The sequence below is a fragment of the Rosa rugosa genome, chromosome 7 (genome assembly GCF_958449725.1).
Source record: "Rosa rugosa chromosome 7, drRosRugo1.1, whole genome shotgun sequence".
NCBI classification, from domain to species: Eukaryota; Viridiplantae; Streptophyta; class Magnoliopsida; order Rosales; family Rosaceae; genus Rosa; species Rosa rugosa.
In genome coordinates this window covers 3598823-3623431 of record NC_084826.1, presented here as the reverse complement: position 1 = coordinate 3623431, position 24609 = coordinate 3598823, and the positions used below count along the sequence as shown (strand labels likewise).

The window sequence follows — 24609 nt, the reverse complement described above, 5'->3', positions numbered from 1 at the left end:
TGGAGGAGTAGCAACTAGCAGTGAAGGTTATTGGGGATATTAATGGGACCATAATTATACTAGTTCTTGACATTAGATGGTGATTTAGGATGTTCATAAGGGTTTTTCTATGGCTAATTTTTCTTGATAAGTTTTACATTTTGAGTACATGTTTTGTTTGACATTGTTTCTGTTAGCCGCAATGGTATATCGTTACGTCTAACAGTTACGTGACTTTCACGTCATACATGATATTCATATCATTACATGACATTTAAGTCATTACAGTCAGCGTATCTTCCGTTATATTTGAAGTTAAAACGATACAGTTTGCATTATCTGAGATCTGAGTTGCCAAATTCGATTTGTTTTTTACGATGACGACATCTAACAGTTATGTGACAGTTACTTATAACAATTACGTGATAGTTACGTCTAACAGTTACTTAACATTCACGTCATTACAGTGACACGTGACATTCAAGTTATTACAGTTACAATCTCTTCCGTTATATCTATAATTAAAACATTACAATTTGCATTGTTTGAGTTGCCAAATTCGATCCTCACGATATCAAAAAAGTGTTTCATTGGTCAGAGACGAAATTATCGAAAATGATGACATATCAGATAAAAGTTCATGTGGCTGAGAGACAATTATAAACTTGACAGTTAATGTGGATGATTAATCATTACAATCAACATTATTTCTGCTATATTTAAAGTTAAAACGTTGCATTAATTGAGTTGTCAAATTTGATTTGCTCTCTGCGGTGACAACATTAAATTGAATACGATTGGTCAGTGCCGAAGTTATCACCGCGTGACATATCAGACAAAAATTTACCAAATTTTATTCGTTCTCTATGATGACGACATCAAATTGAATACACTGTTTAGAGATGAAATCATCGACGCTGATATACCAGACAAAAGCTTATGTGGCTGAGAGACTAATCAAAACTTGACAACATGTACAACTAATCATTATAGTTAGCATCAATTCGGTTATATACATATATTCGAATTCAAAACGTTGTAGTGTAGGGTAGTATTGAATGATTTGCTAAATTCGATTTGCTCTCTACAATGACGACATTAGAATAAGTACAACTAGTTAGAAACGAAGTCATGGGACGTGATGACATTATCAGATAAAACTTCCATGGAAAGGCTTATAGACCGATGACCAATTTCTCTGAATGATAAAGCTGGCGGGCAGTGAACAACTATCGAATCACTACAATGAAAGCAAAGTACTTGAATACCATGCTACTTGAAACTCTTCAGCCTCTGCAGGTAACGATACTCATAAGCTCATGCAATATTATCTACCAGGAATAGAAAGCTGAACATTGGCTGGTAAATCTGATGCCAAGTTCGTATCGTTTACAGTAATTTTCCAGTTACTTCCGATTTTAATACATTGAAATGGTTCAATTTTATAGGCTAGACACCGAAACTACTGCATTATAGTGCCAAATTGAAAGACAAGAGGAAAGGGTTGTACTCCCTTCAGTTTTCTGACTTAAAAGTATTTCTCCAGAAGCTTTTGGGTATTGGCTACAAAACTTTTTTCACGTGGAATAACCTTGTCTGGCCAAATATATACGGCCTAGAGTAAATTCAAAACTTTTCGACATTCATGTTCACACGATATTCCATAAGTGAAATCAGAAATTTATTGGTACAACATGACAAATGAACAGCTACTTGCATAATACTAAGCTGCAACTCGAAAGCAGAGGATAAGCTGCAGCAGGAGATTCGAGACAAGTTCCTCATGTGTTTCTTGCCAATGTATCCCTGATCAGTTGCTTATTTGCTGCATTGGCAAAAAATTAAGAACAAGCACATGATTAGATAAAGAGTTAAATGGGAGTGTTTAAAATGGAAAATTATAGAAAGGTTGAATATTTCATATTAAACTTACCAGGTATACCAGAAAACTTTTCGACCTGTACAAATGCTTGGTTAAGGAACATTTCTGTCCCAAAAACCACAGCTGCTCCAGACTCTTGTGCTTCGGTCAAGAGTCTGGTCCATTTAGGTGTATAAATGGCATCAAATACCAAACAGTAGTTCTTCAGAGCTTCCTGTCAAAAGAAAGAAAGAAAGATATGTCAACTTACTTAAGCATATGAAGATGAACAGTCAACACGAGGGTTACCAGTGCAATGCTACAATAGTATGATAATAAGAAGAAACTTAAAACTACTTCTCCTTTTTGGTTGGAGAAATCAGACAGTATTTAATTGCAGCATATAGATAAAATTCTAGAAACTTGATCTTTCATCAAATTGACAACTGGACAAATAACTATAGAATGTGACGGTGGACAAACCTTTGGGATGGGTGTTTGATCAGTTCTTGGTTTCATTCCAACAGATGTGGTATTTACAAGAACCATACCATCCTCTGGATGGAAGTTTGCCAACTCAGCAAGAGTAATAGCTTCTCCTCCAACTTTGTCGGCAAGTATCTTGGCTTTGTCTAGCAGTCAGAAAAAAACAAAATTGAACTCTCTAAGAATGAGATTCTTATCTAACAAGGAAAATTGCTACTTCAGATCAAAGTATAAGGGGAGATATGGTAGATTTAAATTATGAACAGCAGCTACAACAACTGTTCATGTTCATGACACAAAAAAAGTACCAATCATGGAGAAAACTGAAAAGAAGATTCATTTAAACCAAGCTTTCTTTTCACATACTTGTTCCTGCTTGTTTATTAACCCAAGTTAAAATACATTTTTATCGTATTGTTCTTATAAAGAGGTGGAAGAGAAGAAAGGATATAAATTCAATCAGCAATGCAGATTTTCGATCATTAAGCATTAGACCAAAAAAATTGGTTGGCAAAGTATTAGTGCAAGATTGAAGACTCACCAAATGAGCGATTGGCAACGACAACTCTTGCTCCCTTTTGTTTTCCACCATATGCAAGTGCCTTTCCAGCACCACCAGCTCCCATGACCACAAATAACCTACCAGCTAATGGGGAACCAGATCCATTACTTGAACCGTTCAATCCTAATCCTGTACAAAAAACTAGTGTGGTTATTCACCTTTCCAAATTAGCTTAGTAAATGAATTTTGTGTAGCATGTCAAATGAAAAGAAACCTCGAAGTCCTTCCTCAATAGCTGCAATTGCTCCAAGATAGTCAACATTATAGCCCTTTAACTTCCCATCAGTTGGGTTCCTGATCATGCAACTAATAGCTCCTATTGCCTGTAAAAAGAATTGAGATTTTTGTTTTAATATGCATGCCAGTTAGATGCCTCAATGACCTTCCTAGTCAAATTTTATCTCCAACTATTAATAGGTGAGGAAATGTACTGCAATGACCATATGCCAGAAAATATGTCAAAGAAAAGAAACTAATAATGTACCAGGGCATTAGGATCGATCTCATCACAACATTTGAATCCAGCTTCTTTGTGAGGAATTGTGTAACTGTATTTCAAATAAATAGAATTAATCCCATTGACAACAATACGCTAAGGGGAATGTATCATGCTGTCTACATTAGACTGTCTTGAGATACCATCAATGAAACGTATCTTATGTGTCTGCAATAAATTGACGTTTATCATTGTTTAAATTCACATTTCCAAAGAAGTAGAAAAAAGTATAAATTTCTTGTTTTGACTTCTGAGACTTTCACTCCTGAAGCTTTAAAATGAATTCAAAGACTAATATGTAATAACTTGCTTGTGAATATAAACATAATGAAACTCTTTAAAGCACCAGACTTTGGCAGTTAATATGTGAAATTCGTTTAATGGTACAAAGCAAGAAGACCTAAGAGAAAAGTACATATTATTTAGCAGCTTCTGAGATCAAATTTTACCTGTATCCAACCCAATCAGGGGAGTTATAGGTGTTGATAAAGTTTGCAACGCTATCAACCAGCAATGGCAAATAAATTCCATTGAAGTTATTTGCTTTAAATGCTGCATTGTAAAGATGAGGACTTTTGCTGTGACCAATAGGATTTCCTATCACACCATGTACTTTGGTATCGGCTCCAATCTGCCTAAAATTGTATAACTCCAACAGATCCGTTACAGTTGGCTGGCCAGGAGCTGATACCTCACCTGCCTCTAGTGTACCAAATGTGACATATGACCCATATTTTGCACTAAGTACACGAGAGATCAAACCCTTCTCACCCATCAAAAGTCCTATCATTGGGACCTACAGTTGAGTACAAACGTCAGTTGCATATTGTAGAACATATCATATAACCTGATAACTCTAGACATAAAGAACTCTTGTTTAATGCTTTTAGTTTCCACAAAAAAATAAAGTCAAAACTGGATCTTTTTGAATACTTTGACCTTACATGTATCAGTTCAGCAATCATAGTTTATCTTGTGTATCATTTGCATTTTCAATTTCATTATTACATTACTAATCATGTTCATCCATACATATTAATACCTCAATTGTTAAATTAACAAGATTGGAAGAACATATTGGTACAATATGAAAGTATAATTTTTAGAACATCAAAATAATGGGTTTGGTCACTTACTTGAGAACGCGCTAGCACTTGAAATATTCTTGCATTGTCCGTTATGTCCAAGGCAGTTGTTGCGACCTTGACTATGTCAGCTCCAGTGGCTTGTATCGTTGCAACAAGATTGCCAATTTCCTCAGCAGATGGAGTATTCTCATAGTTGTGGGAAGAAACTATGATTTTGACCTTTTCTGGCTTCTTCCCTTGAATAGAACTGTAGAAGTCATTTGCTACCTTCATGAGAAAAAATTTTGAGTTTCAGTGACTAGAATATCAGAACTGCAACATGTTGTATACGTTATAATTCATAAAAGAGAAAAACTAACAAGTTTGTGAATTCCAAAGATACATGGCATTCCTACCTTTAGTTCAACATCAATATAATCCGCTCCCAATTCCATGGCTAAAATGAGTGCCTCTTGTCGCTTATTTTCATCTCCTTCATACTCACCACCTTCCCATTTTGGCCTGTAAGGTAGGTAGGTACATGAAGCATAAGAAGGATTGCTAAACTGCACTTAATGCAGATCTCTAAATGAAAACAAATTCAATATTAAAGGAACATTTTTTTATCAACAATGCAGATACATAATTTTTGCATGTTTTAAAAACATCAATGAAAATCCAAGTGAGAACAACTTTTTTGTTAGAGATGTGATGGACAAGACCAAACAACCACTCTGATTCAATCACCTAAATAAACAAAACAATATAAATCAAAGAATCAAACCATTATAGTGGCCCTGTAAGTTCTCAGAATCTAAAAGAGCTTATAATCTGAGACTTGGTATCCATCCCATTATGACAAGTAAATTTTGTGAACATATTTTATTGAACTACATGATATATCAAGAGGCTCAATAGCTACCTGTAAGTGACGAGTGTTGGCAAAGGGCTGCGCTTAATCAAAGTTTCGAGATCTTGTCTTGGACTGAAGTTCTTAATGTAGTCCAACCGAATCTCAACAAGGTCAGCACCAAGTTCCTTTGCCTGTTGCAATTGACGCAGCATCTGATCAACTGATTCCCCCATTACCGGCACACAGATTAGTGTCGAATTTTTTCGAGCTCCATGACCGATTTGAAGATCCGACGTAGCCAACTACAAGTTCACCAATGAAAACTTTAGCAAAACGAGCACACAACTAAAAAGGACGCCATTCAACTGAAAATCTAACTGCTCGATATTACAAATGAAAGTACAATGAAGCTTAAAAGTCTAAGCATTATCCATTTCAACACTAAATTTCCTTACAAACCAGTGACAAAGAAACAGAGAATCCTATAATCCTAGAAAACAGCAAGAACTATAAAACCAAAAACCCCATTTCTCAACTCGCTTACTTTCTTTTCCTCCATTTTCTCATTAGCCAAAACAGAAGGGTCACTGAAATCATCCTATCTTATTTCTGTACTGAATTTTCTTACAAGAGCAAGAAAAACCAAACACATCGAAATTTCAAACATACAGATAAAAAAGGACAAGTCTTTTTAGTTACTGCAGTCATCAAAAGCAAAGACAACAAAACAAAAACAGAGAATCCCACAATCGTGCAAGAACCATAAAACCCAAAACCCCATTTTCTTTCACTTCTTTCCTTCATTTCTCATTAACCAAACAAAAGGGTCACTGAAACTAAAACCCAAAACAAGCATGCAAACCCAGAACATCCAATCACAATCAAAAACCACATAACCAGAATCTAAATGCAGAAAACAAAGCATTACCGGAATACTGCTGAGAGTCATAGCTTGCTTTAGACTTGAGGAATGTCAGCAGAACTGAAGTGGGTTTCGAGCGTAACAGAGAAAGACTGAGGTGGGTGGGTAGAGTTAGGTGTATATATAGGAGAACAGAAGCCATCATCACTTTCAGTCCCCTATATAACGTAAAGACAGTAACTTTCTTGTACTGCTTTAAACCCATTAACATTCTGACCTCTGCAAGAATGGAAAGACAGTTAAAAAAGGTAACAAATTTTAACTGCCATATACGAGTTGATCAGAACCACAGGCATCAAACTGGGCTGACTTGACCAACTAACTTTTGAAGCTTCGGAAAGTACTTCAACGGCGGAGCAACAGAGGCAGAGGTAGGTGAAGACTCCACTGGAGCAAAACTGATGTGGTTTTACCGAATTGTCCTTCACCTTGAGGCGAGGCACTAACTAACTTTTTTTTTTTTCATTTTATGTGTGACCAACAGTTTGCAAAGGTTTGGTGTGGTGTGATGTGGCTGGTGGATTAATAATTTAACACATTTTCCTAATTTTATATATATTTAGAAGAAGAAAAAATGTTAGTTTCTGAATTATACTTGTCCTTCTTTGGGAACTAAAAAGTTAGGTGTTTTGACTCTTTGGCCAAAAATAGCATTAATCATGAATATGGTTTGGTAATTTTCGACCTTCCTCCTATTCATGCTGCTGGTGATCTTCTGCTAGGCCTAATGGTAGGCTAATAGATTAGTTTGTTTTGCTATGCTCTTTTGCCCGGCCTTTTTAGGCTCCCTTGTAACCAAAAAAAAAAAAGTTAGGTGTTTTGGATAGGTCTTGGTTTGAAAAAAGGGTACAGCTTCCTTTATAGTTGACATCTTGTTATTTGTTAATATCAAGAGGTTTGATAGGGGGCTGCTCCACAATTTAGGTGATCATTAGCAAAATAAAAATCTTATTTTTGGTTTGCATAAAATAAGCATTAGGAAAAGGAACTTGTTCATTTCTTGTGTTTGGCATACAACAGGAACGGAAATACTTTCTTGAATGAAGAAAAAATAAAGGGGAAAGTGATTCATTCCAAATACCAAAGAAATCACTTTCTTCCATTATTTTCTTACATTTATTACTCACAATACATTATTTTATTGCATTAATTACAAATATTTTAACAACTTTCCTTATAACTTTCCTAATATTACCAAACATCGGAATGAAAAGTTCTTGAGAAATTTAATTTCCCTTCCTATGGGAAAGACTTTCCTTTCCGTGAACCAAACGAAGCTTTAAGGTAAATCGATTAGTACCGTAGCAGTTTTTGCATGTTCACATTGTTCGATACTATAACAAATCGATTTACCTTAAACTTTAAACAATTTGAACATCTTACATCTGCTCCTTTTTTATTGAGAAGATCCAACCAAACCTTCTGTGTATTAGCATATCTTAGATTGCTAGCACCCATCTAATTTTCCCCAGAAGTCAATTCTCACATCATCAACATGCAAGAGAGGACCAGCTTGATAAGTTTGTGGTTTGGCAAGTATGACTGAGCTTTCAGTGAATCTTTAAGCTGCTTTAAAGATATTTATGCAGATATTTAAATGAGAGCTATCTTTTTTCAATGGCATTGACTCCATATGGACATATATTATAAGAAGTAAGAGATCTTTGAATAACAATCATGTGATTAATCCCAAATGGGTTTTTTGTTTTTACTTGTCATCAACTGTTCTTGTTATTATTAATATCGCCTACTCCCTTATTTGATTAAAAAAAAAAAAACTGTTCTTGTTATTATTAAGGTTATTTTCTCATTGCTTGAATTTCAAATGCTTGCCAACTGCAATCCATTTTTCTAAAGCATTTCATTGATGAAAATAAAGTTGTTATTCATACAACAAAATTCAAAGCTTTATCACATTATGACAAAATCTAAAGAAAAATCTGCTCTCAAAGCATAGAATCAGACACAACAGTAGAACTATAGAAGTGTGGGTGCAACTCAAGTCTTCTCTCTTATGCATGCTTCTCCATGAGCTCCCTAAACAATTCTTCAGGTGCTGCAATTAAACAAAACCGAAAAACAAAGAATAAGTTAGTAAATACTAAATAGTAACACCCATTAATGGGAATTTTGAATTTAGACAATAACATTTAGTAAATTAAACTTGTTCAGTTTACCTGGCAAACCAGTGAAGTTCTTGTATTGTTCAAACCCTTGCCTGATCAACATCTCTGTCCCATATACAACCTCTGCTCCAGTCTCTTTTGCTTCCCGGAGGAGTCTAGTCTCTTTGGGTGTATAGATAGCATCGAAAACTAAGCAATAGTGTTTCAGAGCTTGCTGCAGAAAATAAAAAAGAAACTTCTTGAGCATTTATGTTGATGACATGAAGTCTTTTAAGTTGAATAAAAATTCGAGAGGAAACACTGACCTTGGAGATAGGGGTATCATCAACATTAGGCTTCATTCCCACAGATGTAGTGTTGGCAAGAATCATTCCCTCTTCCGGGTGGAAATTTTCAACTTCTTCAAGAGTCATAGCTTTTCCCCCAACTTTGTCAGCCAGCTCCTTAGCTCTTTCTGCAATAGACATACAACATGAATTAGCAAAATGAAATTAATTAGAAACTGACTTTGCATATTCATAAGTGCAGTTCTAGAATGTTTACCATATGTTCGGTTGGCACATACAACTCTTGCTCCTTTCTGTGCAGCACCATACACAAGTGACTTGCCAGCACCACCGGCTCCCAAGACCACAAACAACTTTCCAGCCAGGGGTGATTTACCAGCAGGAATGGCGCCGTTCAAACCTGTAAAAAAGGAAGAAATTTGTTAGAGGGACCTTATCAGATATTTTATGGAGATAATTGGATTAGTTTAGGAGCAAGGAAAATATGATTAGACCTCGTAGTCCGTCCTCAATGCCACTGATGGAGCCAATGTAGTCGGTGTTGAAAGCAACTAACCTCCCATCAGGCTTCCTGACAATGTTGTTGATAGCTCCAATTTTCTGTAACAAACAAATAAGTAATGTAAATCAACTTCTGATTCATATGCCAATATATATCTAAACAAGGGCTGCAAGGTGAAACTTATTAAATACCTTGGCAATGGAATCAATCTCATCCATGCATTTGAGTGCTGCCTCCTTATGTGGAATAGTACAACTGTGTTTCAAATTAGACAAGTTACTTGCCAAGCACTAATTTCTTAACTAGAAAACCTTCAATGATGCATATGAAGTCCAAAAAGTGAGACCCCCAAGTTTTTTAAGCAAGTTATGGACCATGAGAAATGACATACTATAGTAAGCATTCTGAAAGGGGATTATACCTGCATCCCGAAAAATCAACGGATGAATATGTGTTGAAAAACTTCTCGACATCATCCACCAGAAAATGAACATAAACTGCATTAAGGCCAACTGACTTGAATGCTGCATTGAATAGTAGAGGACTCTTGCTGTGACCAACAGGCTTCCCAATAATCCCATATACTTTGGTATCAGGTCTAATGAGTCGGAAGTTGTATAAATCCAGCAAGTCTCTCGCAGTTGGTTGCCCAGGAGCTGATATAGCACCGGCTTCTAGTGCACCATAGGTAAGATATCCACCAAACTTGGGGCTAAGTAGTCGTGAAATCAAACCTCTCTCTCCCATAACAATACCTATTGTTGGGACCTGGTCACAAATTCAGAAACATGTCACTTGCAAGTCCATATATAAAAGTAAGGACATGATAAAATTCCTTTAACACTGAAATTGGCTTTATGGCCTTTCAAAAAAAAAGAAAAGAAATTGGCTTTATGGCTTACCTGTGAATGCACGGTAATCTGGAAAATTCTGGCACAATCTGTAATGTCTAATGCAGTAGTTGCAATTTTCACAATGTCAGCTCCAGTGGCTTGGATTCTAGCCACAAGATTTCCGATTGCCTCGGAGGATGGAGTGTTGTGAAAGTTGTGAGAAGAAACAATGACTTTGAAGTTGTCAGGCTTCTTTTCATAGATGGAATTGTTGAAGTCATGGGCAACCTGTGAAAATAGGCAAATATAAACTCTAAGTAACATGTCACAACATACTTGGCATAATTCACTGTTATCATTTCAGTGCAAGAAAAAACGGTCTAACATGGTATATAGGTTGAGTTTTATGTGATGGATAGTTAACAACATATGTAGCTAGGTAGGTACCTCAAGCTCAATATCAATATAGTTAGCTCCCAATTCCATTGCTGACCGAAGAGCATCCTGTCGCTTGGTTTCATCGCCTTCATATTGACCGCCTTCCCAAACTGGCCTGAAAAGTAACATTAAAACTGTAAGTACTTGACAAAACATAAAAACCCCGGTTATGTTTCAGCCTTGATTACATGTTGCTCAAGTGTTCATTACCTGTAAGTGACAAGAGTAGGCAGAGGACTCTGCTTGATAAGAATTTGAAGATCTGAACTTGGGTTAAAGTTTCTCAAACAGTCAAGCCTGATCTCCACAATATCAGAACCAATTTCCTTAGCCTTGTGCATCTCAATCAGCATTTGGTCCACTGTGGTTCCCATTAGGGGTGTACATAGCAATGTCGGGCTGCTCACAAATCCGCCGGTGCTTGGGTGAAGATCAGAGGTAGTAAACTAAAATCACAAGCCAACACAAACAAGAACAAAAATTAGCACAAGAGTTTGTACCGTACATTTAGCAAACTAATATGAGAATCTAAAATGGATACCAGGAAACAGAAAAGGTAAAGAACAGAAAGATTTACCGGAAGGCTTCCCATGTCGGAAACTTAGTGGTGCTGTGGCTTGACGTTTCTGGCTCTAGTTCAATTGTGAGCACTATATGTATTAGGTAGTTAAAGCATGCAAGGTATATATGGAAGAGTGGTTGATTGTGATTTGGTCTAGTGCACTAGTAATATTGAAGAGGGAAATTGATGTACAGTGTACCTACTTGAGTATAATGACAAATGAAAATCTTGGTTGTGAGAAACATACAGAAAGGAAAGGTAGCTCAGGAGTTGGAATAACTAGTGTAAGCCATCAAATTATCAACTCCAAAATCTTTTTGGTCAACTTTACCTTCCCAATTGAATGTTTTAAGAACATCAATATCATGCATCTTTGAAAATTAGGTGGTGAGAGAGGTTCGCCAAAGACTGATCAATATCCGAGCCTCACAGTGTTTATTGAAGACACAGCTAAACTTTCCTCCTCCAAAGTAAAATTTGATTGTGAAAGTTGCCATCTTTCTGTTATGTTCTTACCCATTTTCGTTAAAGTTAGAAAATCGAAAACAAAAACACCAAACTTGTGATGGGTTTGGTTTGTTGGGATTTCAGAAATCTCAACCCTTTCAATTCCCAAGGAAACAGAGGGTTCTTCAATCCCAAGTTGATTTGTATCTGAATCCATTGAACAATTAAGTTACCTCTCACGCAATGAACAGCAAACACTGTAAACCCCAGCTAACCTTAAAAGGCTTAAACCCATAAACCTCTTAAACCCTTATTCTATATACTACATACCAACCATAGACCCTATCGAATAAGAAAGACCAACCATAGACCCTATCGAATAAGAAAGACAAAGATCCTTTAAGGCCACCCGTTATTCAGCAATTTACTGTAGCTGGCCACTGAAAGTCAAAGAAACACCGACAGCTTCCATGGCTCTGTCACCTCTTGCACTTCTAATGTGGCACATGACACCTAACTTGAGCACACAATTATAGACTTTTCAAAATATATAGTACAAATACCAATCCTCTATTGGTACAAGGAAGTTGAACACCCAATTGAACATACCAACACTAAGGAATAAAAGGAAGTTCAACTTTTGCTTCAAACTCAGATAACTATTCCAACTTAAGTTCTTCTTTTTCAGAAGAAAGACAAGTATTCAACACCCAGAATAAGGTGACTTATGCTAGTGAAACTAAAACGGTAAAACTACAAGGCATCAAGAAATGAATATGCTGTGAAGAACAACATATATAGTTGTTCAAATGTCGAATCACTTGAACAGCGAAAATCATCCCATGTTACTTTTTCAAAACCTTTCAAGTATTCCATACATGTGTCATGTCAGTCAGAACATATGTGCTTCTCCTAAATAGAATCAATGCAACTCAGAAAAGAAAGCAGTTATTAGCACCTATAAAAGTATTGCATGCAGTAAACCAGGGGTGATTCAAGGCACACGGTACCAGGAGGGTCTTGGGAATAACAGCATCAACAAGTACTTCATATTAGCATTTGTTGCAGGTTCACACTAGGTTTAGTTAAGGACATTACTATGATGTCTAGGAAAGACCTTGATTCAAAAGATGTATTCCAGCATTCTCTCTGGAAACAGAATTAGCACCAATTTCATAGTCATTGGCAGACATACCCAACTGCCAAAGACAACAAACTAGACAGGATAGCCGGAGGTGAAAGTTGGCAATGCATGGAGACTAGCAGCTGACATGGCTCACGGATTATGTTCTTTTACGCAGCTGATATGTGTGAGATGTGGAGGGGAGACTGCTGGAACTTTGTTTCCTCCCTTTTCTCTGCTCTTGTTTTTCAACACTGGGCGGAAGAGACAGCACCAACTTTCCATTCTCCTTTAGTTTCTGAAGACCTTGAATATCCATCAAAATGTCGATTGAGTGGTATTGGGACTCGAGGCCGTGGTCTTCAATGCATTGAACCACAGCTCTTAGATCAGCTATTCGGTCGTCCACAAACTTTTCCTGTGAGAGAAAGAAAGCATGGATAGATCTACATTTACATTGAGAATGGTATATATCTATTTCAGAAGCAGTTGTTAGATGTTGAGAGGAGCTAAGGTACCTTTTCATCATGTGATTTCACTTCACTGAGCATTTCACTGCAACACTTCTTTGCATCCTCCACAAATTCTATCAAGAGTGGTGCTGGGGGAAACTCGTCATTTAGCTTGAAGGTGCAGATAAATCTAACAGCCTCAATCAGTTGCTTTCTTTCAATGAGATTCCAAATAATATCTGCTAGGTGCAAAACAAATAAAAAGATCATCAAATTGCTACGGACAAGTCTAATTCCATAGCATCGTAACCCAATCTTAAAGAAGTTACTAACAGGAGTAACAGCAAATTCATTAACAAAAGAAAGCATATTTAAGATGAAAAAGGAGAAACTAGAACAGAATCACAAATTCACATCTAAGGAAGGAAAAGACAGAATGCCAGTGATGCAAGTTACATTTCCGCAAAAATATTTATCTGAACCTCAGTTCTCTCACCCTCACTGACAATGTATAATTAATCCCAACCAAAATCAATCTGTGAACAGTCTACTACTAAACTTTATTGTGCATATTTCTAACAAGGTATCTCTTGTACTTGTGAAGTATCCTCGGTTACTCAAATCATATCCAGGGCATTTCCTAATTGTCAGCCCATTATCTCCTAGAGGCTAAATAGAAACCTAGCCGAAGATATGTATCAGCCTAGCATAAGGGACACACTAATGGCATCTAGGACACTCATATTTATTTCCTAGAACCCTTGAAGCATATACTCTTATGTATATTGTAAAGTTCAAGGAGAAATAAGAGAACATACCAAAAGATAAATAAGAGTAGTCATAATGGAACACTAACAAACAGTCTATGAAAGCCCATTTTCAACACACTTACCAGGGATTTTATCTTCAAAACCAAGTGTCTGACATAAGTCACATAACTGTATAGTCTGCTTATGCTGAGAAATCATTCCAAGAAGCTTTAAAATCTCATCTGCATCTAAAAGAGCTGATAATTCGCCACCCACCAATTCAGCTTTGTTTAAATTCTCATCGATTAACAACTGCAAGCTTCTACCATCTGTACTGATGCTGGGTTGATCACTCATAAATGGAATAATCATATTATTAGCAGTGGGTGTAAGTGCCAACTGGTCAGCCTTCACTTGAGATTCATGTTGTTTTAGCTTCAATTCAAGCTCTTTGCCCTGCTTTTCAAGTTGCCTATTTTTCATCTGGAGTCTATGGGAGAGTGAATCCAAATGCTCTTTCTGCTCCTGAACCGACTTTTGGAATACATTGAACTGCTTTTTGCGTTCTCCCAAGGACTTTTCAAATATATCATGTTGCTTTTCTCTTTCTACTTGCTGAGAATCGAATAATTTTTGCTTTGATTGAAGCTCTCTGCCCTGCTCTTCAAGTTGTCTCTCCAAATGCTCTTTGCTCTCTTGGAACGACTTCTTGAGTGAATCCAAAGTCTTTTCTCTTTCTTGGATCGATTTTTCAAGTGAAGCAAAATGCTCTTCTCTTTCCAACATCTCAGTCTTCACTTGAGAAGCAAATGCAATTTGCTTCAGTTTAAACTCTTTGGCTTGCTCTTCAAGCTGCCCCTCTTTCATCTTCAGTTCATGGGAGACTGAATCCAAAGACTTTTCGCGCCCTTGTATCGATTTTTCAAGTGCATCCAAGGTCTTCTCTTGTTCTTCCATCGATTTTTCAAGTGAAGCAAAGTGCTTTTCTTTTTCCAGCTGCTCAGTCTTCGATTGAGAAGCAAACAATTCAAACTCCTTAGCCTTCTCTTCAAGTTTCCCCTCTTTCATCTTCAGTTCATGGGAAACTAAACCCAAATACCTTTCGCGCTCTTGTATCGATTTTTCAAGTGCATCTAAGTTCTTTCCTCGTTCGTCCATCGATTTTTCAACTGAAGCAAAATGCTTTTCTTTTTCCAACTGCTCAGTCTTCACTTGAGAAGCAAACATTTCAAACTCTTTAGCCTCCTCTTCAAGTTTCCCCTCTTTCATCTTCAGTTCATATGAGACTGAATCCAAAGACTTTTCACGCTCTTGTATCGATTTTTCAAGTGCATCCATTGTCTTCTCTCGTTCTTCCATCGATTTTTCAAGTGAAGCAAAATGCTCTTCTCTTTCCAACTGCTCAGTCTTCACTTGAGAAGCAAACATTTCAAACTCTTTAGCCTCCTCTTCAAGCTGCCCCTCTTTCATCTTCAGTTCATGGGAGACTGAATCCAAAGACTTTTCGCGCTCTTGTATCGATTTTTCAAGTGCATCCAAGGTCTTCTCTCGTTCTTCCATCGATTTTTCAAGTGAAGCAAAGTGCTTTTCTCTTTCCAGCTGCTCAGTCTTCGATTGAGAAGCAAACAATTCAAACTCTTTGGCTTGCTCTTCAAGCTGCCCCTCTTTCATCTTCAGTTCATGGGAAACTAAACCCAAATACCTTTCGCGCTTTTGTATCGATTTTTCAAGTGCATCCATTGTCTTCTCTCGTTCTTCCATCGATTTTTCAAGTGAAGCAAAATTCTCTTCTCTTTCCAACTGCTCAGTCTTCACTTGAGAAGCAAACATTTCAAACTCTTTGGCTTGGTCTTCAAGCTGCCCCTCTTTCATCTTCAGTTCATGGGAGACTGAATCCAAAGACTTTTCGCGCTCTTGTATCGATTTTTCAAGTGCATCCAAGGTCTTCTCTCGTTCTTCCATCGATTTTTCAAGTGAAGCAAAGTGCTTTTCTCTTTCCAGCTGCTCAGTCTTCGATTGAGAAGCAAACAATTCAAACTCTTTGGCTTGCTCTTCAAGCTGCCCCTCTTTCATCTTCAGTTCATGGGAGACTGAATCCAAATACCTTTCGCGCCCTTGTATCGATTTTTCAAGTGCATCCAAGGTCTTCTCTTGTTCTTCCATCGATTTTTCAAGTGAAGCAAAGTGCTTTTCTCTTTCCAGCTGCTCAGTCTTCGATTGAGAAGCAAACATTTCAAACTCTTTGGCTTGGTCTTCAAGCTGCCCCTCTTTCATCTTCAGTTCATGGGAGACTGAATCCAAAGACTTTTCACGCCCTTGTATCGATTTTTCAAGTGCATCCAAGGTCTTCTCTTGTTCTTCCATCGATTTTTCAAGTGAAGCAAAGTGCTTTTCTTTTTCCAGCTGCTCAGTCTTCGATTGAGAAGCAAACAATTCAAACTCCTTAGCCTTCTCTTCAAGTTTCCCCTCTTTCATCTTCAGTTCATGGGAAACTAAACCCAAATACCTTTCGCGCTCTTGTATCGATTTTTCAAGTGCATCTAAGTTCTTTCCCCGTTCTTCCATCGATTTTTCAAGTGAAGCAAAATGCTCTTCTCTTTCCAACTGCTCAGTCTTCACTTGAGAAGCAAACATTTCAAACTCTTTAGCCTTCTCTTCAAGTTCCCCCTCTTTCATCTTCAGTTCATGGGAGACTAAATCCACAGACTTTTCGCGTTCCTCTATTGATTTCTCAAGTCTCTCCAAACACGTCTCTTTAATCTCAACCTCATTGATGCACTCCTCCACCCTTTTATCAATAACACGAATCTCCTCAACAATATTTGGCTCAAATAACTCTTGCCCTCTCAATTCAAACTTGTCAAACAACCCTTCTAGCTCCCTCTCTTTCAATTCAAGCCTACAACGCCACTCCTCCATTGACTCTTTCGCTCTCAAATCCATGTCCTCTATCATCTCCCTTTTCAATTCCATCTCTTTCTCACACTCATCAATGCACCTTTGTTTCAGATCACACTCTCTCCTCTTCTCAAACACGCATCTCTCAACCCAACTCAACTCACTCGTCCTCTCCGAAACCCGGCTTTCGGTCACCTCCCTCTTCTCCCTAACCCTCTCGCTCAACGCATCAAGCTCATCAACGTGTTTCTTAATCAAAGATTTCAAGGAAAGCAATTGGCTCTTACTCGATTGTTCGGCCTCCTTCTCTTTGACTCCGATTTGGTTCTCCCGGTCCTTGAGCTCCCGGAACCGGGTCCGGAGGTCGTTCTGGGCGGAGTCGAACCGGGCCTGGAGCTCCTTGTATTGCTTGGTCAGGTGGACGAGGGAGGCCGCCTGGGATTGAAATGTCTCCAACTTTTTGCGGAAACGGGTCTCGTATTCTTTCAGCTTATAATCCACAGTCGTCTTCTCCATTTTGTGTGTGGAAACCCAAAAAACTGTACGGACGTTAATGGGAGGGAGGTGGAGAGAGAGAGAGAGAGAGAGAGAGAGAGAGAGAGAGAGAGAAGGAGAGCTCAGGTAGACTCCACCATGATCGAGTGAGGGAGTGGGAGCTTTTATTATTAGGCGCAACACAAATTTATTGTGATTAGTGAAAGATTCCTAGTCAGCGTGTATAAAAGAGGATCCACAAGAGAGCCAGGGGGTCGCCACGTGTAGTGTAGTCTAAGTCAATCGGGGAGTCTTCTGTGTTTTGACTCTTCTAATTAATGTAGTGATTAAGAAATTGACAATAGACTAAAAGTCAATCGCATTGACCCCAATAAATATGAATGTTTTTTTTTTTACCCCATTAATTATGGGAAATATAATTGAGAACGGATGGGAAAAATCTATAGTTCCTTTTAGATTTAGTATAGGCAAATTTTGGCAATTTTGTTGGAAAAAGAAATTTTCTAATGTTCATATAAGAGATTTGATATTATCTGAGCCTTTGGAAATTCATTTCATTAAGTAACCTGAGTTGCTAAATGAAACGCATTAGTTTTGAGCTCGATGTTAGAAATAACTTAAAGTATCCAAATTTGTGATATTCTAAAGGTTTTTAAGATGTTATAGTGTCTTTATAAGCACTCACAAATGAAAAAAAAAAATAGTTGTTGAAGGAATATCGATTTAGTGTGCCTTATCAAACTAGGAGTAGCAATAGGAGAGAAGGTTCTAGATTTCCCAATCCTACACGGATTGGTATTCCTTGTAACATTAGAACTAGTACTTTGTAATCCCTATATATAGGGCTCCTATTCTCAATAATAACACACATCTCTCTCTCGAATCTATTTTACTTAAACACGTTATCAGCACGACTCTAGCCACAAAAACCGAAACAAACTATTCTGCCTACATGCGTGCCTACTGCCCCAGCAGCCCCTAGCCCGAGCTAGCCAAGCCTTCGCTGCAGCCTGCTCCTTGCACGCCCAGCGCTACGCGCCCCTGAGCTCCGTGCTGCCCGCCTACGCGCCCGTGCGTCTGCAGCCCCGCGTCGCTGCACTGCTGCTCCTGCAGCTCTGCCGCACATCTGCTGTCCCTGCAGCACCTACGCGCCCCTGCGCACGCATCCCTACTGCCCCTGCAGCACCAACGCACACTGACTGCACCTTTCCCTTTTCCTGTGCACGTCCGTCTGTTTGCAGGCTCCGAAACATCTAGTTCGGAACCTCGGATCAAAATCTTTTCTTCATCAAAGTTGTTCATCTCTGTCTCTTCCATCTGACCTCCGAATTTCAGCCTTATCGGAGTTATTTTGAGACCAGTACAACAATCAAAGTGAAAATTGTTCAGAAGAGAATTTGCTCCGAATTTCAACAAGCTTGACCTTATAAACATTCGCTGCACGCCTCTACTCGGATTGCTTCGCTCCATCATGCCTGCATCGACACGCGCGTGATCCAAATACAAGTAAGTATCCAAAAGAGTAAGTTTTGAAGTTCCTAAAATTTGAAATTTAAATATTTCTTCTTCTTTTCTCGGGGACTTGAAAACCTCCCTTCTTCTACATCCCACCTTTCTTATAACGTGGGTTCGATCATTGAAAAGCGGAATCGTGGGGATTCACGCAATTAACGAACTAAGAGCGTTCGTAAGACTTCGGACTAAGAGCGTCCGTAAGCATCGATTTACGACCATACAAACATCATTGTTTCGGTCTAATCCAATCATTCTTGGAAATCGATTTCTTGGTAGCATAGCTCGGAAATCTTATTAGTTTTCGTGGAAGCATTGACTCCGAAACTAACTTGTCCCTGTTTCATCTTTTAGGATGTCAAACATGAACAAACTCGATTTTGTTCCATTGGATTATGCAGGCAAAAGGTACTTAATTTGGGTCACTGATGTCGAGATCCACCTTATTGCCCGTGATTTATTGCATACAATCCAAGAGCTTTGTCCTATAGAAACAGCTCCAGACCCTCAAACTGAGAAAGATAATTCCAAGGCACTTGCCTTCATGAAACGTCACATGGATAGTGACCTACAGTTTGAGTTCATAAATGAGGATAGCGCCATAAAGCTTTGGCATGCGCTTCGCGAACGATATGGCAATCTTCGTGACTCCATACTTCCGAATAAAGAAGCAGAATGGAAAGATCTTCGCTTCTCTGAATTTGACACTGTCATGCAATTTTATTCGGAAGCTCTCAGCATCAGAGCAATGATGCGTCTCTGTGGAAAAACAATCACAGAAGACCAATTGATTGAGAAAACCCTCAATACCTTCCCCGCTGTGCTATGAGGTCCTCTGACTTATTCCGGACTCATGTAAATGCAAGACGGATCACAAGTTTTCAACAGCTTATTGAAGCTATGGCCACTACTGAAAGACATGACAATGAACTTGTGAAAAGAAGATTTGATAGGCTTCAAGATAGCTATCAAGAGCATCGTCCTATGGCTAGAGAAAGTCGCCATCGACGTCATGATCCATACGATCGAAATGCTCAAGAAGGTAATCGCTCAAGGCGACAATCCCACGACCGTAGGAGGCGTGATTTTGAGGGACATAGGGTTGGAAACCATGGAGCCAACGTTGGCCATGGGCACCACTTTCCAACGCCACCAGTCCTAGGGACTATGCATATTGCGCCAATGCGCCTCAATCAAGGGAGAATCCTCTTTATGGTGTCTATTTCTGATATGGAACGTCTGATCAATGGACTTGAATTTGCAATGTACCTATGAAGGTAGTCGCATCAGGGTGATCAAGACATCGAGTTCACAAAGACTTTAAATCTGGCGATGAAGACAAAATGCCGCAGATTTTTATAGTCTTTATTATTTCCAAGAATCATGTAATGGCAATTATGCCTTAAATCAATAAAATGACTTATTGTATTAACTCTTTCCCTCTAGGCGTACTCAAGAGTAATTGTGATGTCTAGGCAAGGTTTAATCTGAGAGAACGGTTTTAAAAGTGAGCAACGCTCCACCAAAATCTCGCCTTACCTTACCTGGTCACAACCAAATTGAAATTACCGAACGGATTGCGTGACTACGATTTGTCTACGGTTTGATTTTTATGTTGGATTAGATTTTGGTCAAGAAAATTTGATGTAATCATTGGCTATTATTAATAAAGTATCGATTGATTTTATCTCATGTCATGGACATATTTTTCGAACTTTATTACTTACAAGATGTAAGTGCCAATGATTTTCATGTGGAAACACATTGTGAGAATGGACAAGAGTTCCTTTGCATCACCTCTAATGACTACGGACATAAACGAGTCTTAGAGAAACTTATGTGTCACTCTAGTGGGTTGTATGCAACCACTATTCGAGTCACTGAATCCAACCATGTCATGAGAGATGATTTATGGGATTCCGACACATATAGGCTTTGGCACGACCGTTTGGGACACCCAGGTCGTGACATGATGATCCGTATATTAAAGACTTCACACGGACATCCCTTTTTCAGAACGAAAAGAAGTAAAACTCGGTTTTTGGACACCGAAGGAGCCCCTGCGCCTCACGGCGCCGTTCACCCCCAAATCCGGCCATCCTTGGCCGGCGCCGCCTTCCCCCTGCGGCCTCAGGGTGGCATTGACGCCACCAAGGCTCCTTTGTCTCCAACTTTTACTTCTACAGTCACTTGTGATTTTGTAGCTCAACCAAAATCCTCATTGGTTGTTTCTAAAGCCCATCATTCGTTCTGCAAAGCCTGCTCTTTAGCCAAGTTAGGATCAAGATCATCCTATGCAAAGGACACCAAAGAAAATATACCATTCTTGCAAAGAATCCAATGTGATATTTGTGGACCTATTCAACCATCATGCGGACCATTTCGATATTTTATGGTATTGGTTGATGCATCGACACGCTGGTCACATGTCATGCCATTGTCCACAAGGAACGCTGCATTTGCTAAACTCCTAGCACAAATAATTAAGTTACGGGATCACCACCCTGATCATCCTATTAAGTCTATAAGATTAGACAATGCTGGGGAGTTTACATCAAAAACTTTTGATGAATATTGCATGTCCATTGGGATTGATGTTGAACATCCAGTTCCTCATGTTCACACCCAAAATGGTCTCGCAGAAGCCGCCATTAAACGTCTACAAATGGTTGCTCGAGCATTGGTGATGCGCACCAATCTCCCTATTTCTGCTTGGGGCTATGCAATATTGCATGCAACTGTGCTTATTCGTCTGAGGCCCACTGCCACTCAACCATTCTCTGCGTCCCAGATGGTTACTGGGTATGAGCCTGATGTCTCACACTTACGCATATTTGGGTGTGCAGTTTATGTGCCTATTGCGCCTCCACAGCGCACCAAAATGGGTCCTCAACGACGATTAGGCGTTTATGTTGGATATGATTCTCCAACAATTATCTGCTACATAGAACCCTTGACAGGCGATCTCTTTACCGCTAGATTTGCGGATTGTCACTTCGATGAGACAGTCTTCCCGTCGTTAGGGGGAGATAAGAACATCAATGTTCAACAGGAACGACAGGAATTGTCGTGGTCTGTCCCCACTCTGTCTCATCTTGATCCCCGAACCGCACAGTCTGAAATTGAAGTGCGGAGAATTCTCGATCTTCAGAACGTAGCAGAATCGATGCCTGATGCGTTTTCTGATATCGCTAAAGTGACGAGATCACACATACCTGCTGCAAACGTGCCTGCAAGGATTGATGTCCCTAAAAGTAGAGAACATGACGCCAACTCAAGAATGCATGAGCATGGCGCCAACGTCCCATCTCACAGTGATGGTGACGTTATGGCTAGGCCCACGGCTCCTGCCAGGAAGCGTGGGAGGCCCATAGGTTCGATGGATTCTCGCCCAAGAAAGAAAGCGAGTTTGGCACACAATAATCCATTAATCATCGATGTGAATAATCCATCTCATGAGAATATTCCGGACTATGGTTATGTCCAAGAGACATCATTGGGGGACGCTCCAATGTCAGAACCAACGCCAGAGAATAGAGAGATCTCTATAAATTACACTAGTGTACATGAGATGATGGATAGAAATTCTATGGCGATTGATGATGCATTTGCATATCATATTGCAAAAGGAATTATAGAATATGATGATATCGAACCTCGCTCTGTTGAAGAATGTCAACGAAGAGCAGATTGGCCTAAATGGAAAGATGCGATCCAGGTTGAATTGGATTCACTAACAAAGAGACAGGTATTTGGGCCTGTAACGCAGACACCCCCAAGTGTAAAGCCTGTTGGCCATAAATGGGTCTTTGTTAGAAAGCGTAATGAGAAAAATGAGGTGGTAAGATATAAAGCCCGCCTTGTGGCGCAAGGTTTCTCACAACGCCCTGGAATCGACTACGAGGAGACATATTCTCCCGTAATGGACGTTATAACGTTCCGCTACCTTGTCAGTTTGGTAGTTTCCGAAAAACTTGACATGCAGCTTATGGATGTGGTTACAGCATATCTCTATGGGGATCTAGATTCAGAGATATATATGAAGGTTCCAGATGGACTTCAATTACCCAAATCAAGTGGCTCTAAACCACGGAGCGCGTTTTCAATAAGATTAAAACACTCACTATATGGATTAAAACAATCCGGACGGATGTGGTATAACCGTCTAAGTGACTACTTGATTGGGAAGGGATATATTAACAACGAAATATGCCCATGCATGTTCATTAAGAGAACAAGTTCCGGATTTGCAATCGTAGCAGTTTATGTCGATGACATGAACCTAATTGGAACTCTAGATGAGTTGAAAGAAACTGCTAAATACTTGAAATCCGAATTTGAGATGAAAGATCTTGGGAAAACACGGTTTTGTCTCGGTTTAGAACTCGAGCACCGTAGTGATGGGATTTTGATCCATCAGTCTACATATACTCAGAAAATTCTAAGGCGCTTTAATGAAGATAAAGCGAAGCCTGCGAGTACTCCCATGATCGGCCGTAGTCTTGAGCCCGGAAAAGATCCGTTTCGTCCAAGGGATGAGGACGAAGAACCATTAGAGGCCGAAGTGCCCTATTTGAGTGCAATAGGCGCATTATTGTACTTAGCTCAATGCACAAGACCGAATATCTCATTCGCAGTGAACTTGTTAGCTCGACATAGCTCTGCGCCAACACGCCGCCATTGGATTGGTGTAAAGACAATCTTTCGATACCTAAGAGGTACGATTGATATGGGCCTATTTTATCCCTACAGAGAGACGAGGAACGACGGAAGAGTTGGGATCGGACCCCAAAAGGCAAAACGCCCCCGTCCATAGAATGGCCGCCGGTCATGTTGCCGCCGCCGCTCATGGTGGCCGGCGTCCTCCTATCTCCCTCCATCAAAACAACAATGATGTCTTGATGGGTTTTGCTGATGCAGGGTACCTCTCTGACCCTCACAAAGGTCGCTCTCAAACTGGTTATGTCTTTACCATGGGAAGCACTGCGATATCTTGGAGGTCTACGAAACAGACCCTTGTTGCTACTTCCTCGAATCATGCAGAGATTATTGCTCTACATGAAGCCGTTCGTGAATGTATATGGCTAAGGTCTGTGATTCGACATATTCAAGGAAGTTGTGGTTTGAAGTCTACCACAGATGAACCTACATGCATTTATGAGGATAATGCAGCTTGTATTGAACAAATGAAGTTAGGTTTCATCAAAGGCGACAACACCAAACATATATCGCCTAAGTTCTTTTATAATCAGCAACAACAATCACTTCTAAAGATTGAAGTGAATCAAATCCGATCAGAGGATAATGTAGCGGACTTATTCACTAAGTCGTTACCTAAATCCACCTTCGAGAAACATGTGAAGAGCATCGGATTGAGAAAGATATCCGAACTCCCACGATTGTAGCAATCAGGGGGAGATATCGACATCAGGGGGAGTTATGATGTTTACATGTTCGATCTCGAAGAGTGAATGACGTGTTGTGCTCTTTTTGTCCTTCGACCAGGGTTATTTTTATCCCACAGGGTTTTTGTTACCTGGCAAGGTTTTTAACGAGGCAACGGATGAAGCGTCACCACCAAGTTTGAAGCGGCACAAGGGGGAGTGTTGAAGGAATATCGATTTAGTGTGCCTTATCAAACTAGGAGTAGCAATAGGAGAGAAGGTTCTAGATTTCCCAATCCTACACGGATTGGTATTCCTTGTAACATTAGAACTAGTACTTTGTAATCCCTATATATAGGGCTCCTATTCTCAATAATAACACACATCTCTCTCTCGAATCTATTTTACTTAAACAATAGTTGATTTAAAAATGTGAAACTCGCACAAACTCATGTGATATAGCAAGGAGTTTCGGCACAAGTATGGCCAAATTTGAAGCCGGGGTCAAAATGCAGTTTTGTTGGAAAAGAGTTTATGATAATCATATAAGACATTTGAAACATGTCTCAAGCTTC

General features: G+C 39.2%; 3 protein-coding genes across 3 annotated transcripts; all 3 read right to left on the bottom strand.

The window, feature by feature from the left end:
- Positions 1 to 1600: 1600 nt before the first annotated feature.
- LOC133722663 (bifunctional 3-dehydroquinate dehydratase/shikimate dehydrogenase, chloroplastic-like) lies at positions 1601 to 6520 on the bottom strand. Its single transcript, XM_062149535.1, has 11 exons — positions 6233 to 6520; positions 5374 to 5606; positions 4868 to 4973; positions 4521 to 4739; positions 3834 to 4180; positions 3373 to 3436; positions 3103 to 3211; positions 2868 to 3017; positions 2324 to 2472; positions 1913 to 2075; positions 1601 to 1804 (listed from the first exon to the last, which is right to left on the bottom strand). The coding sequence occupies exons 1-11, from the start codon at positions 6251 to 6253 to the stop codon at positions 1761 to 1763; spliced, it is 1605 nt and encodes a 534-aa protein (XP_062005519.1). The 5' UTR covers positions 6254 to 6520; the 3' UTR covers positions 1601 to 1760.
- A 1552-nt stretch (positions 6521 to 8072) lies between these two features.
- LOC133721763 (bifunctional 3-dehydroquinate dehydratase/shikimate dehydrogenase, chloroplastic-like) lies at positions 8073 to 11150 on the bottom strand. The gene is made up of 11 exons (XM_062148478.1): positions 10990 to 11150; positions 10623 to 10858; positions 10422 to 10527; positions 10044 to 10262; positions 9563 to 9909; positions 9333 to 9396; positions 9134 to 9239; positions 8896 to 9039; positions 8658 to 8806; positions 8404 to 8566; positions 8073 to 8282 (listed from the first exon to the last, which is right to left on the bottom strand). The coding sequence occupies exons 1-11, from the start codon at positions 11002 to 11004 to the stop codon at positions 8239 to 8241; spliced, it is 1593 nt and encodes a 530-aa protein (XP_062004462.1). The 5' UTR covers positions 11005 to 11150; the 3' UTR covers positions 8073 to 8238.
- Positions 11151 to 12448: 1298 nt separating this feature from the next.
- On the bottom strand, positions 12449 to 17260 carry LOC133721762 (uncharacterized). The gene is made up of 3 exons (XM_062148476.1): positions 13889 to 17260; positions 13063 to 13235; positions 12449 to 12962 (listed from the first exon to the last, which is right to left on the bottom strand). Exons 1-3 carry the CDS (start codon positions 17157 to 17159, stop codon positions 12705 to 12707), a joined length of 3702 nt encoding a protein of 1233 aa, XP_062004460.1. The 5' UTR covers positions 17160 to 17260; the 3' UTR covers positions 12449 to 12704.
- Between the last annotated feature and the right edge of the window lie 7349 nt (positions 17261 to 24609).